The following is a 19,715-nucleotide window of genomic DNA, read 5'->3' on the forward strand; positions in this document are numbered from 1 at the left end:
AGGCAGCATCTCAGGAATAGAGAATTCGACGTTTCGAGCATAAGCCCTTCATCAGGAGGGCTTATGCTCGAAACGTCGAATTCTCTATTCCTGAGATGCTGCCTAACCTGCTGTGCTTTGACCAGCAACACATTTGCAGCATCATTGTGAATAGCTAGGGTTTGGCATTGCATGTTACTAAGAGATGTCATACTTGACAAGTTCTGTGAGGAGTTTAATCAGTGACTCCCCATGGGCCTTGTATGCGTTATCACAACTTGAAAGTATTTTGGAATCATAGACCATTTGCACTTAAAAGATATGAGCTTGAAATGCCCTAATCAAGAAGGCTACATACCAGGAGTGGAGAACAGAATAAGACTGGATTGCTTTGCATCAGCCAACATAGCCACAATGGATTGAATGGTCTCCTATGATGTAAACTTGTTATTTTTCTATGTACATGTACCACTTTATTGAGAAAGTATGAACAACCTGGTAGATCTATGTTAATAGATCTGGTAGATCTGGTAAATCTATCCATTGACCACACCATCCTTCTCCAATGACACTCCACTATCTTCCAGCTGGTTGGGGCTGCTCTCACCTGCTGAAAAGTGCCAGGGTTATGTTTACATTCCAGGATGATTCTAACTCATTTTGGCATGTAAGGACAACATTCAATACTGCATTATGTGGTCCATTTGGGGCAAGCAACAAAGTTGCAGCCACACAGCATGTCATTTCTTATTTTCTGAGAGGGTTGAGACGGGATATGAATTGTGGTGATTCAAATATGGAGCTATTCTTGAACTGGCCACTAGGAGTTGCCATTCCAGATACTATATGCTCTTTTAAATTGACAATAATGGTTTAGACAGCCCCAAGTGGGGCACCGTAAAAAGAAACCAAAATATTAACAGAAACTTACTAATGACAACAAAAGCCTATGGTACCTAAAAAGTAATTTCACAGGGGTGGTGATACACTCCAGTGTCTGTGAACTGATTACTAAAGGCCTGTAGTGTGCTAGTGAACTCTGTTTGTTCTCTCTATGAACACCTGAGTACAGACATAACCATGAAAGAGCAGACAATCAGATGTTACAATCACAGCATGCTGCCTGGAACTATTGATGGTCACATTGGCTAGGTCCAGAAATGGGCCTCATGTTCCAGATCTATATTTATACTGTTTCTTTAGTTTTGATTGCTGATTTAAGTACATTACCTTAGTTGGCTGGACAGCTGGTTAGCTGAGTGATACTAACAACATGGGTTCAATTGCTCTACCAACTGAGATTACCATGAAAGGCTCTCCCCTTGTCTCCTTGGTCTGAGATGCAGTGATCCTCAGGTTAAACCATCACCAGTCACATCTCTCTCTCTTTCTCTTTCTCTCACACACACTCACTCTCCTCCTCCTATCCCCCCCCCTCAATAAGTGCACATCGATTTACTTTTATATACCCTGCTGTTGACATGTACTAAGAGCTCCAAGATCTTTGTGTCAGGTACAATAATTGGCATGATTCAATTATACACTTGACCAAAACGTTCAGAAAGCTTCTGCTGCAAAATCTCCTTGTGGAAAACAAGTAGAGATGTTATTGCTGATCTGGATCATGAATCCAGCATTAATTCTGGCCAATAATTTCCATTTGTTTCATGCAAATCAGTTTATTTACATAAAATATGATATTATTTTCAATGACATTACTGTCATATATATCATGGTATCATTTTAAAACCAGCAAACATACAGCTGATCCTATTAAGGCCAGGCTCTAGTTACTCAGTGCATTCCCTTTTGGCACCAAACTGTCTTCTAGACACCACATTGACCTGTTATATAATGCTTTATACACGCAATGTTTAAGAACTAATGTTATTTAATGCAGTTAATTTCCAATTTCACCTCTCAGCAACTAATGTGAGGAGCTCCTGGATTTTTTGACATTAAGACCATCTAATTAATTGCCTCTGCCACATCTCTCACTTAACTTTGCCCACCCAGCCAAAATTCCTGTAAAGTCCCTCCTTCCTCCAATGCAATTAGATCATTCTTTAGTTCTTTATCACCCCTCATGGATTCTTTGAGCTCCTCTTGTCGACAAAACTCAACACCTGCTCTTTCAACCGTATTTCCATTAGACTGCTGATTGCTCAATTCCAGTTGGCTTTCGTAGTAACTGATTTACTAACAGGTCTCTTTTATCAAATATGCCATTATCATTCCTCACTTTATACTATGGCCCCCATGTCCCACTCACACATGAGTGTCCCCAATCATGAATTCCAACCCTCTCACTGAATGCTGTCTTTAACTGAACCAAGCTGTTCACAATTTAGGTGTCATATTTATGCTGAGATGTCTTTTATCTAAATTATTACTAAGACAATTTATTTCAAACCCTGTAATACTGAATGAATCCACCTCTGCTGCTGAGTTTCCCCTCTAAACTTGTATAATGGAATCCCTTTAGGTTTTTCCACACCCTACTTTTGGAGTATCTAAATCTACAACCCCTCCCAAAATCATCTTTGCTTCCAATTTTGCCCATTTCTCTTTGTTCCAACACTAGCGGCCAGTAATTCAGCTGAGTTCTTCAATTCTGATTTCGCTCCTGAATTCCCTCCACTCACTTCTTTTCATTAAAGGCGTTCCCTAAATATATACTCAAGCTTTCGATCAACTCGACCAGTATCTTGTTTGTCCAATTACATTTATGTGCGAATTGCCTGGGGGTGTTTCTCCAATCCAGGCACTTTACGCCTGCATATTGTCGTTGGTGGTTTCCGAAAAGCAGTAAAAAAAACTCAATTTCACGATAACATAATTTCATACTTTCAGTTATTTATTGCTGGCGATTATTCAATTTACATTCCATCTGTAAACCGAGACAAATTCAGGGTAGGGGGAGCTGAAAGATCTTGCAGATCGATTTCATAGTTGGGTAACATTAAACAGGACGATAGGGCATCTAACTATAAACTCTCCTGCAAAACACATCAACGCCGATTCTTCAATTGCTGAAAGAAGTAATTGCAATAACTCAAACGACAAACGGATAGGGTTAATCAAAACGCGATACTTTTATAAAACGAATAGAACATCTTTTTAAGAAGTAGCTTGCGCATCTTAAAAGTACAAATCAACGCACAAGTGTAATATCTGAAGTTTGACTTGATAGGTTTACAGGAGATGGGCACAGTCGCTTAATTTTAGGCAGGAAAGTTAAACATCAGTGGAATATATATGTATGTGTGTATCTGTGGAGGGATGGTTGAAGCGGAGACAGGAAGTTTTCCGGGATAGCTTTGGTCAGTTTACTGACAATTTCGTATCATTCCAAGCTCCCGTGCTCCTATCAGTCTCCCCCTCTATTGGCGGAAGTGGTCACATTTAGTGAGTGTGGTTTTACAGATCCACTCCTTGGTCCCAGATTGCACTGCGAGGGTGTGGACCCTTTGCTTTTTGTGTGTGTTGTATGTGTGAGTTCTGATGGCGCTGGGAGACTCTGGAACTCGGAAGAAAGGTGTGCCGAGTGAATCGAAGCGTTTCCCGTGTCCGGGCACCATGCGCTGGAGCTTGCGGCTCGCTTTGCTTGTTTGCCTGCTCCTGCAATGCCGGGCAGCCATGGACGAGTGCTACGATGAAACTTCACGGGCTCAGCGCTGCATGCCCGAGTTCGTCAATGCCGCTTTCAACGTGACCGTGGTGGCCAGCAACACTTGTGGCTCACCCCCAGAAGAATACTGCGTTCAAACCGGGGTGACAGGGGTCACCAAGTCTTGCCACATTTGCGACTCTAGTGACCCTCGGCTGCACCACGACGCCGTTTATCTGACCGATTACAATAACCAAGCCGATACCACTTGGTGGCAAAGTCAGACGATGCTTTCTGGGATCCAGTACCCTAATTCTATCAGCCTGACTTTGCACTTGGGTGAGTGAGCCTTCAAAGTTTGCCCTAATCTTTCACGTAGCCAACAGTGTTTAGTTCCATTGCATCTTAGGCGAAAGGTGAATTAAACTCCTGGAGCTGATTTTTTTTGTTACAAAACTTGTAGCAGTTTCTTTTAAAGCTGTCGATTACACTTTTTAAGCAATCGATTGGACGATACCTTAAAAATGTTCGGTAAACATACTGTATAGTGTAGTTTCTATACAGACAACAACGATCAGTGGTAACGTTTGGATTCCCCACCCGTCCAGGTCTTAAGTCCATTTCGCGTTGTAATGGCAAGGAACTGGTATTTAAACGTAACGTTTTAGACCAGTTTTTTGTTTTTTTTAAAAAAAGCTAAAATATTGTTTTTGCTTTTTCTTGGAAAAAAGTTGTAGCGTAAAGTGGCTAATTGATTGGGGTTGAAGTTTGAAGCGAATGAGAAGATCGGAAGGAATTAATCTGTACTACGTTTAGTTTGGAACGTCCGAAGTGATTTGAGGCTGACACCGTTTTCCCAGATCCCGTAAATGACAATTCTGTGCGATGGGCCGAGCTATCTTCCCGACCAGTTGAGCGAGTGGAGTTCGTGCCCCCAGGATACATTTTAATCAACCTCGCAATTTCAGTTGTCTTCAGCTGCAAAGAAGTGGCTTGGGGGTTGGTTAACACCTACATGAGGTGGCCAAGGAAAAAAAATGCTGGTTCTGTGTGTTTTTTTTTATTCCTTCACTGCTCCAAGATGGCGCAGTTTCGTGAACTCCATTAGGCAGCGAGTTTTAGCCGTAGTCAGATGTGGATGGGAAGAAGGGAGCACAAGCCCGTCCGATAGGACGAGCCGGGACAGGACACACAGGAGAGGTCGCTGGCATTTTATTCATGGGAGTGCCAATTGATTGCGCTTTGCATTTTAATGAGAACGGCATTGATCAGAGGAAGTTGCAACGAGAGGGGAGGGGGATTTTACCTTCCGAAAACAGGATAAGCGATGCATTTGCATTTGCGTAAATGCAAGCACCGCAATATCTGAAGTTTGACTCGGTATGGTTTAACAGGAGATGGGCACAGTCGCTTAGTTTCCAACCTCTTGCTGGTGGTCGTGCACTTTCCCAGGAGCCGTCTCCCTTTACTCCAAACTTAAGTTCGATTTGACAGATTGTTCTTTTTGTATGGATTTGATTTCTGCGGAATGCGCTAGCTGTGAATTTCTGTTTTCTCGCTTTCCTCTCAGTTTTACAACAAGGACTAAATTGAGTTTATGTGCAGACATCTGTTACGGAAACATCATTTTACATTTCGCAATTTAAAAATGGAGAAACGGAAAATGTTCTGTTTGCAGTCTAACCTGATTGGAGTAAGTGGGATGTGTTAAAGGAGATAATTACCTGTTAAGAACACCGTGGGCTCACAGGAAGCTGTCTGCATTCAGGCAGTGGTTTTATTGTACCGTCTGCAATTAACTTTTAATTCCTGTGGTGAAACAACTAAGGCTTTAAACAAATGGGTTAAGTTTAGAATGTTCAATAGTGGATAAATGAGAAATCGTGCAATGTTCTGGGAGAGCTAAAGATACACTTTATTGATGGAGGTGGTGATAGGGATCGTGTAATTCGGCTAATTCACTAATTACAAAATTGTGTAATTAAGCTCTGCTCAGCAGACGTTGCATTTCACTTTGTCCTTTTGTAATCATACTGTAACTCGTGCACATATTTTAAAAAGTGGACTGATTACTTCATGTATCATACCACCCTGTTTCATGTACCTTCAACTTCTGGATTTTAAAAATTTGCCACTCCAATCTTTTTCTGGCATTTTCTTTGAAAGCAAATGGTGATTGTCTATTTCTATATAATCCAATGAATACCTGGAATGAAGGAAATAATTTGGTATGTGTGAGGCAAACTGTACAGAACAGTGAGAGTAATGGCTAGGGTACCCAAGAGCATGATTCAATTAGATTAGATTCCCTGCAGTGCGGAAACAACTACTCCACACTGACCCTCTGAAGAGTAACCCACCCAGACCCATTTCCCTTTGACTAATGCACCTAACACTATGGGCAATTTAGCATGGCCAAATCACCTGACCTGCACATCTTTGGAATGTGGAAGAAAACCAGAGCATCCGGAGGAAACCCATGCAGACATGAAGAGAATGTGCAAACTCCACACACAGTTGTCCAAGTCTGGAGTTAAACCTGGGACCCTGGTGCTGTGAGGCAACAGTGATAACCACTGAGCCACCATGAGCTGCCCTAATTCTTGAAGAGAATTGGGAATAGAATCAATTGGGCATCTCTCTCTCTCTGATTTTTAACGTGCAGGAAAATAATGTTAAGATTCAGATGGGAGTAAAACTTGCTAAGAAAAATGATAGTAGTATTGAGGCTTAAGAAACCCTTATTGCTTAAAAACTAGCTTTAATAAATGTGAAAATTATACATGAACAGTTGAAAATTAAGCCTGATCATAGGGTTTAACTTTAAATTAGATATTTATTTCGGCAGTATTGACTACTTGCAATGTTTTGACTAGTTTGCCCTGTTGTAGGCAAGAAACGAATGGCCTTGATGCCAAATTATTTTGAGGTCAGTTACTGTAGTTTTGGAGGACCATTTTCATTTCATTTGCTAGATTCTCTTAAGTTCTTTGCCTCCATATTGGACTTGCAAATATTGCAGTTCTTGGGAAAGTCAGCATTCCCCAGTTATCAGCTCAGTACCCTTCCTGCCAAATCTTACTTGATTCCTCCTCCCACACACTCTGCCAAACTTATTTCTGCAGTTGGTAGATAGCAGTGATTCTAAAATTTCTAAACTATTTTCTGGTTAGTTAAGTAACAACAGATTTACTGGGTGACTGACGTTTGTTTGACAAATGAGCTATGTGTATAAAATAGATCTGTTGCTGTACAAGTTACTAAAGGTACACTCAGACAAAACAGGTCATGGAAATTCAAAAACTCCTTCAGGTTCCATAAATGTGCTTTATTCAGTTTTATTTTATTACAGCAGTGACTGCACAAATCAGGATTCTTTTTGAAGCATTTCAGATGTTGCAGTTGGTGAATTTTAAGTGCCCTGTTTATCTGTAGGTATAATAATGTTTAGCAGAAGTTTATATTAGGGAAATACAGTACTAAGAAGTCACTGTCTTTTAATTCAAGCCATTTTAGACAGCATATTATGTTCAGCATGGACTAGTTGGACCGAAGTGTCTGTTCCTGTGTTGTCTGACTGTGCGTGGGCCTTTTTGTTTGCCGTTCTGGTAGGAATCTGGGTTGTTCACTCAAATTCATGACTATTTGAAAGTTGGTTTATTCCTTGATGTGGTTCTGTAGCATTTGATTTAAATTTATGCACTTATTATGGTTATGATCAGAAGTAATATTGTTTGGTTTAAAAAAAAATGGAATTTTATTTGTAAGCATTTACTCTTAAACAAAAAAAAAGACATCTTCATTGCTGGAAGCACAGAGAACACCTCTAGAAATTGGCAAATAACTTTGTTTTCTTTCTATATGAAGGACTATTTTTTTTATCTGAACATGTGATCATCAATGTTGGAGCAAATTAAAATTGGGGATGCACAAAAGGCTGGATTTATAGGATCACCATTAAAAGTAAGAGACTAACAATTGTGTAACTTTTTTATGACAAAAAAAATCAAAACAAGTTAAGTACTTTTGAAATCACTGTTGTAATGCTGGAAACATGGCAACCAATTTATATGCAACATATTTGTATTGGCTAGGACAATAAAATGGTGGATTGCTGTTTTAGAACATAAGACTAGGAATTGATTAAGCTCATTCAGCCCCTGGAGCCTACTCTGCCATTCAGTGCATCATGGCTGATCTCACCTTTGCCTCCACTGTCCAGTCTACTCTCCATAACCCTACAACTCATCAATAAAAAAAACTGTCTTTCTCCTTAAATTTTCTCAATGTCCCTGTAGGGTGGCATAATGGCTCAGTGGTTAGCACTGCTGCGACGCAGTGCCAGGGACCTGGGTTCAATTCCAGCCTCAGGCAACTATCTCCCCGTGTCTGCATGGGTTTCCTTCGGATGCTCTGGTTTCCTCCTACATTCCAAATGATGTGCAGGTCAGGTGAATAGGTCAAGCTAAATTGCCCATAATGTTAGGTGCATTAGTCAGGGGTAGACGTTGAGAATTGAGCTCGGGTGGGTTATTCTTCGGAGGGTCATTATGGACTTGTTGGGTTGAAGGGCCTGTTTCCACACTGTAAGGAATCTAATCTAATCTCAGTTCATTCAGTACAAGCAGTATACTGAAAATTACAAGTGTACTCTACTATTGAGTCCAAGTTAGTTTTCTTGCTGAAAGTATGATTATCCAGTACAATTTGTGAAGTAACCACAACCTATTTGTATAAAGCCATCAAAGTAAAAATGTGATAAGGACAGTGGAAATGCTTCAGGAATATCCTCCAAGATCCCACTAACTCATGGGAGTCCCTGACAAAAATGGAGGAAGCATCGAGAGGCATGTGGGGAATGTACAGAGGTGCGAAGACATGAGAGCGTCCATGTCCCCATGCAACTCACCTACTATAGCCTTTTAATGCTGCTTCAAGTTCACATGTGGGATGATCTGCAGGTGACTCATTGGATATGCTAGCCATCTTGGAACTGATTTGAACTGGAATGGAATCAATTCATCTTCAATTCCAATGGACTGCCTAAGAAGAAAAATTTGACATATTAAGGTCCTCTTATGTGAGCATTATAAAGTAAATTACACTTTGAAAGATTTGATCAGATGACCAAAAACTTAGTCAAAGACATTCCTTTAAGCCAACCTTTAAAGCCTAAGAGCTATGGATCATAGAATGGTTACAGCACTGAAAGAGACCATTTGGCTCATTATCTCTGAGAACAGCCCAGCAAGTTCAATGCCTACTTTTTCTATGTACATTTACTCTTCAGATAATTGTGCAGTTTCCTTTTGATAGCCACAATTGTATCTACTACTATATCACACTAACAGGTACTGCATTTCAGAGTCACTTAGTACTTTATTGCTACATATATTTATGAAAATACACTTTTTGTTCCAACAATGACTTTTTGATTTCGTAAGTGGCTATGGGACGTCACCTTATTCCACAGCCACCAAAGCTGTCCTTCAGGCTACAACGGCATACTGAAGCAGCCCCCACTGTGGCGGTCTGGGCTTGGAATGCTGCCTCTGCCATCTCATTTCCACCCATACTCTAGCTGCCACCATTGCCAGGATAATGTCCTAATTCTTGAGGATTGAAGCCCATCTTAACTTCCAAGGACCAATGCAGCGTCCAAGTTAACTCATGAGGATTGGAGGACAGGATAAAAGCAAAAGAGAAAGCATATAATGTGGCAAAGGGCTGTGGGAAGCCAGAGGATTTGGAAGACTACAAAGACCAATAGAGGACAACAAAGAAAGAAATAAGGAGAGAGAAAAGTAAATGTGGGGGTAAGCTAACCAGCAATATTAGGAAAAATTGCAGGAGTTTCTTTAAATTTATAAAGGGCAAAAGTGGCTACTGGGCTGCTGGAAATGATGCTGAGGAAGTAGTAATGGTGGACAAAGAAATGGCTAAGGAACTGAATAAGTACGTTGTATCTGTCTTCACCAATGGAAGATATGAGTAACCTCCCAAAAATTTGAGAATCGGGGGCCACAAATGAGTATGGTTGCCATCACCAGCAGGTGTGAGAAATACTGAAAGATCTGAAAGTGGATAAATGACCTGGATCAGATGGGCTACAGCCTAAAATTCTGAATGAGGTAGCTGAAGAGATAATGAAGGTGTTAGTAGTGATCATTTGGGTATCATTGGAGTTAGGGAGGGTCCCAGAGAACTGGAAAATTGCTAATGTAATTCCCCCAGTCCCATTTAAGAAAGGAGTAAGGCAAAAGACTGGAAATTATAGGCAAATTAGTCTGACCTTAGTAAGATTTGAATCCACTGTGAAGGATGAGATTTCTGACGTGGATGGTAAAATAGGGCGAAGTCAGCATAGTTTCATCGAGAGGAGGTAACAAGCAAGTTAGAGCTAATGGATGTTATCTGTCTGGATTTCCAGAAGGCCTATGATAAGGTGCTGTACAGAAGACTGCTGAGTAAGATAAGGGCCTGTGGTCTTATTGATAAGATACTAGCGTGGATAGAAGATTTGGCTATCTGGCAGATGGCCAAGAGTGGGACTAAAAAGGTCTTTTTCAAGATGGAAGCTGGTGACTAGTGGTGTTCCACAAGGGTCAGTATTGGGACCAAAATGATTTACTTTAATGACCTAGATGAAAGAACTGGGTCATTCTGGCTAAGTTTGCAGATGATACAAAGATAGGTAGAGGGGCAGGTCGTATTGAGGTGGTGATGAGGCTGCAGAAAGATTTTAGACAGTTTAGGAGAGTGGGCAAAGTAGTGGCAGATGAAATACAACATAGGTAAATGTATGGTCATGTACTTTGGTAAAAAGAATAGACTATTTCCTAAATGGTGAGAAAACTCAGAAATCTGAAACGCGAAGAGACTTGAGTCCTAGTCCAGATTTCTCTCAAACTTGCAGATTGAGTTGATTAGTTAGGAAGGCAAATGCAGTGTTGCCTTTTTATCTTGAAAGGACTTGAACATAAAATCAGGGATGTACTTCTCCTTTATAAGGCTCTGGTCAGACCATATTTAGAATATTGGGAACTATTTTGGGCCCCTTACCTTAGGCAGGATGTGTTGGCCTTGAAATGGGTCCAGAGGAGGCTCAGGAAAGTGATCCTAAGAATGAAAGGCTTAATGTATGAGGAATGTTTAAGGACTCTGGGACTATAGTCAATGGAGTTTTTAGAAGGATGAAGCAGAGGGATGGGGTGGAATCTGATTGAAACTTACAGAATACTGAAAGGCCTGGACAGAATGGACGTTGGGAATATGTTTCCATTAGCAGGAGAGACAAGGACCCTTTAGAATGGAGATAAGGAGAGACTTCTTTAGCCAGAGAAGGCTGTGGAGGCTAGGTCATTTTATGTTTCAAACCAAGAGATAAGTTCTTGATTGCCTAGGGGATCAGAGGTTGCTGAAGAAAGTGGGAAAATGACAGAGCAGACTAGATGGGCTGAAAGGAGCTGAAATTAGACCAATGTCTTATGGATCGTTCAGTCCACTGTTGCAAACACCACTGAAACATGAAAGAAGAACCAAACCCAATTTATCAATGCTAGAGCTATTGCTCAAGCTGTCACTACCATGGCCACCAAGGAACTGATCTGATTTGTTGCTCAACAGCTGCCCATGGGCCCCCTCCACTGCAGCTACAGAAGGAAGAAAAGATGCAGAATAAAGAACTTTTCCTCATCTTGCTTTGCTTCTTTGGCTACCACTTTAAATTGGTACTTCTAGTTTTTGATCTCTCTATCAATGACATTCTCTATCCACTCTGCTCAGGTCCTGATTAACAGTTGTATTAATCCTCTTGGAGAGCTTCTCTTCATTTTAAAAGAAATAATTCTAGCTTCTCAAATCTATCCACTTAAATATTTTCATCTGTGAAAAAGTTCTTCTAAATTTTTTTCCCATCCCGTTTTCCCTTAAGTGTGATGCTTAGAATTGGAGTCAAGAGTGTGGTGCTAGAAAAGCACAGCAGGTCAGGCAGCATCTGAGAAGCAAGAACATCAATGTTTTAGGTAAAAACATCCCGATGAAGGGTTTTTGCGTTTTTAAACAAAAACCCTCTGCTCCTTGGATGCTGCCTGTCTTGCTGTATTTTTCCAGCACCCCACACTCGATTCTAAACTCCAGCATCTGCAGTTCTCACTTTTGTCTGCTTGGAATTGGACTCCAGTTAACATAAAACAGTGTTTAATTAAAGGTACGACAAACATTCTTATGTGCTCTATAAAGAAGTTCAAGATCCCCTAGTGCCTTTTTAACCACTTAGATCATCTGCTCCTGCATGCCCTTTTTAATTTGTACTCTATTTTCTGTTGCCTCTTCTGATCAAATGAATTGTATGAAACTTCTTTACATTAAATTTCAACTCCATGTCATTTCACCAGACTGACTGCATCCCTTTAAAGTCAAGACAATCCTCAACATTATTTACAATATTTCCAAGTTTTGTGGTGATGTGCAAGTTTTGAAATTGTGCCCTTCACAAACCAAGTCTACGTCAACAATATTGATCAAGAAAACCAATAGTTCTAGAATCAACTCACGAGAAGCTGTTGCTATCGATCTGAAAAACGGTTATTCACTGCTGCTTGCTGTTCCAGGGCTAACTTCATACAAGCTTTAACTTACCCATTCTATGGGGCTCAGCTTTGCTGATACATTTGTTATGTGATACTTTATCAAATGCCTTTTGAAACTCCATTTACACCACATCAGTCTCTTGTCTCTCATCAACCCTCTTGGTTGCTCTTTTTTTAAAAAAAAAACTTGCGGGTCAATTGTGTTTAGCTAACTTAATAAGTCTTTGGCGTTCTTTAATCCATACATCTCCAACTGATTAATTTTGAGCCAAAATATTGTTTATGATTGCCTTTCAGTAGTAGCTTCCTATTCATATATTCATAATCTCAAATCGCTGATAAGAAAATTTTACAGAAAAACAGAATCTTCCTTCATGGAGTCAGTTATGCATGGTAAACAGGTTGGCTCTATTTTGGCAACAGCATTACGGGGGAGAAGGAAAGGCATGCAAACTGGCTGTTATTCCTTATATTCTTTAGCAGATTACATTGTGTTGTAACATATTGTGAATACTGAGAACAACCAAAGACTCTTCATCTTCGACTCGTCGCCTATTAAGTAGATACAACCTAGATGAATCCCTGTTTTACATAGGAGAAATTACTTTAAAATCCCTAATCATGATACAAGTATGTTAGCATTTCTGCCCTTTTTTGGCAGGCTCAGGTTATTGTTTGTGGGAATTGGTTAACTAATTGCTACCTACTCAATGGACAGTATTTTGCTCAGATCATTGTACTAATTCTATTGAACTAGAGCTGGAATGGAAAAGTTTGAGTTTAATTCCAGTTTGATATGTTGGTTTTCATAGGTTGTTTTTTCTTTGATTGGAGCAATGTCACGTTTTTGGTCTAGGTTTTTATATTGTGCCTATTAGCAATAAAATTCACTTTGCAGATACATTACAGTGCAGTACAGACCCTTTGGCCCTCGATGTTGCGCCAACCTGTGGAACCTATCTGAAGCCTGTCTAACCTACACTTATTCCACTCTTATCCATATGCTTATCCAATGACCCTTAAAGTTGGCGAGTCTACTAATGTGGCAGACAGTGCATTCCACACCCCTACTAAGTAAAGAAATTGCCTCTGACATCTGTCCTATATCTATCATCCCTCAATTTAAAGCAATGTTTCTTCTTGCTAACCATCGCTATCTGAGCAAAAAGACTCTCTCACTGTCCATCCTATCTAACCCTCTGATTATCTTATGTCTCAATTAATTTGCATCACGCCCTTCTCTCTAATGAAAATAGCCTCCAGTCCCTCAGCCTTTCCTCATATGTCCTTCCCTCTGTACCAGGAAACATCCAAGTAAATCTCCTCTGAACCCTTCCTATAATGTGGTGACCAGAACTGTATGCAATGCTCCAAATGTGGCCGTACCAGAGTTTTGTACAGCTGCAGCATGGTCTCGTGGTTCCGAAACTCTACTCAATTCCTCTACCAATAAAAGCTAACAAACCTTGTGTCGTCTTAACGACCCTATCAACCTGGTTGATAACTTTCAAGCATCGATGTACCTTTACACTGAGATCTCTCTGCTCATCTACGCTACCAAGAATCTTTAGTAGTGCATTAGCCCAGTACTTTGCATTTCTGTTACTCCTTCCAAAGTGAATCACCTCACATTTTCCCACATTAATCTTCGTTTGCCACCTCTCAGCCCAGCTCTGCAGCTTATCTATGTCTCTCTGTCACCTACAACACTTCTTCTTTATCGACAACTCTGTCAACCTTAGTGTCATCCACAAATTTACCAACCCATCCTTCTATACCCTCCTCCAGGTCATTTATATAAACAACAAAACAACAGGACCCAAAACAGATCCTTACAGTACCCCTCTAGTAACTGAACTCCAGGATGAATATTTCCCATCAATCAACACCCTCTGTCTTCTTTCAGCTAGCCAATTTCTGATCCAAACGGCTAAATCACCCTCAATCCCATGCCTCCTCATTTTGTGCAATAGCCTACCAAGGGATACCTTATCAAATGCCTTACTGAAATCCATATACAGAGGAACCTCTATTATCCAAAGGAGATCTCAAGGTCCTGATAGAAACATTATATCAAAGGTGTTTCCAACGCTGATCGCACCTGGTACAGAGGGAAAGACATACAAGGAAAGGCTGAGGGACTGGAGGCTATTTTCATTAGAGAGAAGGGCGAGATGCAAATTGAGACATAAGATAATCAGAGGGTTAGATAGGATGGACAGTGAGTGTCTTTTTGCTCAAATGGCGATGGTTAGCAAGAAGAAACATTGCTTTAAATTGAGGGATGATAGACATAGGACAGATATCAGAGGCAAATGATTAAAAACGAAATCAGCTTACTGAAATACTGCTGAGAACAGTCCTGGACATCAATGGGAGCCCAGGCACCATCTCCAAATGACCGCTCTCGCTCTCCCACACTTCTGCCTGGAGTTCTACGCAGGGGTGTACCCTAAACCCTCCTTCCGCAGATAATCTCTCCAACATTTTCCTGTACAGAGCAAAGGTGGAACTTGACGAAAATTTCCGGTAAAAAGTTGTGTGTGTTTGCTATTTGGAGACCCACCCATCAAGGCAGCAGCAGTCTTACTGTTGGTGTCCAGTCTGGTTGTCCCTGATTGAGAGGCGGGGTTGGGGGGCAGATGGGGGTGGGGGCACAGGGTTGAATGGGTGAGGCAGAGTGAATGGTAGGTGGGGGTGGCAGAGTGAGGAAAAAGGAAACCAGCAAACTCCGAGCCCCAGAGGAGAGGTATTGAATTGATAATTGAATAATCAATTATCCGAACAAGAGTGCCCACCTATTTCACTCATATAATTGAGATTCCTCTGTACACCACATCAACTGCTTTACCCTCATTCTCCTGTTTGGTCACCTTCTCAAAGAATTCAAGGTTTGTGAGGCACGACCTACTCTTCACCATCGTGTTAACTATTCCTGATCAACTTATTCCTCTCTAGATGATGATAAATACCATCTCTTCTAACCCTTTCCAATACTTTTTACCCACAACTGAAATAAGGCTCACAGGTCTAAAATTTCCAGGGTTGTCTCTACTCCTCCTCTTGAACAAGGAACCAATATTTGCTATCCTCCAGTCTTTTGGCACTATTCCTGTAGACAATGGCATCATAAATGTCAAAGCCAAAGACTTGGTGATCTCTTCCCTGGCTTCGCATAGAACTCTAGGATAAATCCTATCCGCCTCAGGCAATTTATTTATTTTCACACTTCCCAGAATTGCTAACACCTCCTTATGTACCTTAATCCTATCTAGTCCAGTAGCCTGTAACTCTGTATTCTCTTTGATCACGTTGTCTTTTTCTAGTGTGAATACAGACTAAAAGTATTCATTTAGCGTTTTTCCCTATCTCCATGGACTCCATGCACAATTTCCCACTACTATGATTGGCCCTAATCTTACTCTAGTCATTCTTTTATTCCTGATATACCTATTAGAAACCTTGGGGTTTTCCTTTTTTTTATATAGATATTTTGATTGGGAATTTAACATTTTGACAAATTTACAAAAATAAGCAGAATTTTCAAGCACAAACATTAATATAAAAATAGATCTTAAATATATAATCATCAAAATTCAACTAATCCACAATCATCCAGAGTGTATAGTTGAGTCGCTTACATCCTTCAAATAAGAGAAAATGTTCTCTAATACACTCATAACAGTATGATAAAAAGGAAGTTATTTCCAAACAATAAGAACAAAAAAAAATTAAACATGTTTTGAATGGAGATCTTCCCCCTTGTTCTCAGGGGGCCTTACTACCTTTCCAACGTTCCACCATATCCTCTCCCAAACAGTGTCCCACCCTCAACCCGGGCGCTCCTTAATAGGGTTTAGATATAATACCGAGCTAGATTTGGCAAGTGTGGTGGGGGCAGGAAACCCACTTTTCCCAGGTTTTGGGAAGGGCTTTGTAGACTCAGACTTGCTGAGTCGCCGCCATCTTGGATCTCCTTGGGGTTTTCCTTGATCCTATCCGCCAATGACTTCTCATGACTCCTTCTGGCTCTTCTTAGCTCTTTCTTTAGGTCTTTCCTGGCTAATTTGTAACTCTCGAGTGCCTTGACTGAACCATCATGTCTCATGCTAACATAAGCTGCTTTCTTCCTCTTGACAAGAGATTCAACTTCTTTAATAAACCACGGCTCCTGCGCTGACTGGTATGTACTTATCAAGGACCCGCAGTAGCTGGTCCTTGTATAAGCTCCACATTTCAGTAGTTTGCTTCCCCATCCTGTGCCTAATACCATTGTAATTGCCTAACTCCAGCTATAAATTTTGCCATTCAGTATAAATACCTATCTCTTTCAATCGCTAAAGTAAACATAATTGAATTGTGGTCATTATCACCAAAGTGCTCACGTACCTTCAAATCTAATGCCTGGCAGGGTTCATTACTCAGTACCAAATCTAATGTGGCCTAGTTAGCCTGTCTACATATTGTCAGAAAACCCTCCTGCACACATTGAACAAAAACTCATCTATCTAAAACATATAACTGGCCAATGTAAAACAATGTACAGAGCCACATGAAATCTTGGTGCATTGAAGCACAGTCTCCCATCAAAGAGCGATACTTTATGGATTGTCTTAGTCAGAGACCGAGAGAGACACTAGTAAGGAGAGGAATATCCAAAAATGGGATCCAGGAGCACTTGAACACTCACATCGATAATTGAAGATGCTTGCTATCAGAATTAGGGGAGCACAGATAAGACTGTTCATGGACAAAAAGCAATATGACTTGGGTTTTTGTTTTGGCTCCACTTCTAAAACTTACTCGAAATATTTTTAGCCAGGGAGACCAGAATTGAATGCAGTATTTCAAAAGTCACCTAACCGATGTCCTGTGTAGCCACAACATGACATCCTAACACCTTTACTCAATGCACTGACCAATGAAGGCAAATGTCTTTTTCGTTATCCTGTCAACCTGCGACTCCTTTCAAGGAACTACACACCTGCACCCCTAGATCTCTGCTCGGCGACACTCCCTTTCCAAAGTCTTTGCCTTTCCAAATGCATATAAGTCTTGTCCCTCAGCATTTCACCCCCCCCCCTCTAAAAACAGCTTACCTACCACTGACAGCAGTCTCACTGGTGTATAGTTTGCCAACCTCCATTTTTCTGGTACCTGTGCCTATCGATGATACAAACATCTCAGCAAGTTCCTCCTGGCAGGCAGCAGTCCCAGTGGTTGGCACCTGCACAAGCCAAAGCCAAGACTCATTCCTACATAGCTGGACTCCCAAATGCTCTTGGCAACATACTCTGGCTTCTGTGCAATGTCTGAAGGTTTCTATGCCAATACTCTTGAAGCTGAAAGCCTTAACTAATTTTCAAGGTTCTGGAGCTGGCCTGCATTGCCACCTCAGGTAGGAAGATCACTTGCACCGCACCCACTACTTTGAGCCCCTTATTTGTAATGGTGATGAGTTCAGGTAACTGTTCAGAATGTAGTGTGGGTTCTGCTCAATATCTGGGTTGTGCTGCTGCCAAGAAAACTGGACATCCCCCTACAAGATTAAATGCTCAGATAATCTTAAAAAGAAACGTGGGGCAGAGGGGACTTGTGATTTTGGAAGATGGGTAAGTAATAGGAGAGACCGGGTCTGTTGGAAAAACACTCTGGTACGGCAGCAACTGTGGAGAGAAATCAGTTAACGTTTCAGGTCCAGTGATCCTCCTTGAGAACTGCCTGACCTGCGAGTTTCTGTTTCCAGCAAATTCTGCTGTTGTTTCTGATTTCCAACATCTGCAGTTCTTTTGGGTTTTTTTTTGAGACAGAATCTGTGCAAGAAGGAACAGTTCCACTTTGATTCCATCTCCTGCACCCACTGCTGCTTCAAATCAAAATAAATGAGATCCTTCTTCAATGTTTCACCCTTGTCATTGAGTTTTTTGAAGGCTATTGTCTGAGGGAAAAGCATCTACTATCTTTTTTTTTGAACTCTAGAGATCCTTCCAAAATCATTCACGCTTTGAGATTGAGCTTACTATCCATAACAGAACTTTTCCTCTGGTCACTTTAATTGTTTGCTTCGGGGTAAACCATGTTGTAACAGTTTCCCGGATGAGTGTCGGTTTTGACCCCTTTTTTGAGCATGATGTCTGGGTTTGGAAGCTTACAGGGGAAAATTACTTTCAGCATTTCTTCAACTGCAAAAGTTGATTATTTCAACTACTCCGGCTTAGATGTTACAACAGAGGCTGGAAGAGTCATCTTTAACTCAGTAGCAAGATGACCAATTAATTATCTATCTTGGCCTGTAATTTACTTACCAGATTTCTTAAACACCAGTGAGTTTGTATTCAAAACCAAGCTTGATCAATAACGAGGCAATTGCCTTATGTGCCCAGTCAGTAATGTTATTCCTTCATATATCTCCAAAACACATGTGTGTGCATGTTCTGTCTCTCGTCTCCCCCCTCCCCCTTTTCTTAATTGGAGTGGGGGGGAGGAAAGAGGACAAAAAAACCTTCTTTCTGAGATTGGCTATCTGAAAAAAAACACTGGCATATAGGTTATTCTTCAAGGCAAAAAGATAAAGCCTGGTTTATTCCAAAATCTGCTCTGATATTCTGGTGTATTTGGTCATGGTCGTTTCTGAAGCTTTATGAATAAAATATTGAGATGTTCTTTCACTCACCCTTTTTGAAAAGAACAAAGGTTTTATCCTGAACTGTAAAATTGGAGTGATCAGTTGGCCATTGTCTGCAGTGAATTTTCAATGACTTAGTTGAAGCTACTCTATAAAACTTTGAAATAAATTTCTTTGCACACTCTACAAAACACTGGTACTTCAAGCAATATCAAATATTAATCTTCATTACAGTAGAATGATACAAAATGAAGTTGATGCAGTAAGGGAGAGCTTCAGCTTGACGTGGAGATTGGCATTGAGATAGGGTTGTCATGAAGAAAAGTAATTGCATTGAAAGGGGAGAAAAATGCCAGATTTCAGTGGCTGATAGAGCATGTGATTCACTTGTAGAGAGTGGGGTAGGTTAGTTAATGGGAGGATGAAAATAAGAGGGTGGTAACTTTGTCACTCCAAGATTTATAATTAGAAAATCATTTGTATAATACCTTGCTGAGACCGACAGTTGAGAGTTGTGCACAGTTTGGCCGTCTTACTTAAGGATGGACATCCTTGGCATAGCGAGAGTGCATTGGGTGTTCACCAGAACTAATCCCTGGATAGTGTGATTGTCCTATGATTAAACTGGATCCGTATTCTCTAATTTTAGAAGAATGGGTGATTTTTGTTGAGGTGTACTAGTCAGATGCAGGAGAGAGTTTCCCCCTGGTTGGAGGGTATAACGGACATAATTTAAAATTAAGTGTAGGCCATTTAGAATTTCTTTAAATTCGTTAAGTGGTGAATCCTTGGAACTCTCTACCCCAGAGGCTTTGGAGGCTGTTATTGAGTATGTTCAAGACAGAGATTGATCGATTTTATGGATATTAAATGCATCAAGCAGTATGGTAATAGAGCAAAATGGCTTTGA

The 19,715-nt window shown here is 40.7% G+C and overlaps 1 protein-coding gene across 1 annotated transcript in view; it reads left to right on the forward strand.

Annotated features, from left to right (window-relative positions):
- The first annotated feature begins 3,404 nt into the window (after positions 1 to 3,404).
- Positions 3,405 to 19,715, forward strand: part of lamc1 (laminin, gamma 1) — a 295,283-nt gene continuing 278,972 nt past the window's right edge. Inside the window, exon 1 of the mRNA XM_060830312.1 lies at positions 3,405 to 3,928. Coding sequence (XP_060686295.1) covers positions 3,484 to 3,928 — 445 coding nt within the window. The 5' untranslated portion in view covers positions 3,405 to 3,483. The remainder of the gene's footprint in view (positions 3,929 to 19,715) is intronic.

This window comes from Hemiscyllium ocellatum, chromosome 9, assembly GCF_020745735.1.
Source record: "Hemiscyllium ocellatum isolate sHemOce1 chromosome 9, sHemOce1.pat.X.cur, whole genome shotgun sequence".
Taxonomy (NCBI): domain Eukaryota; kingdom Metazoa; phylum Chordata; class Chondrichthyes; order Orectolobiformes; family Hemiscylliidae; genus Hemiscyllium; species Hemiscyllium ocellatum.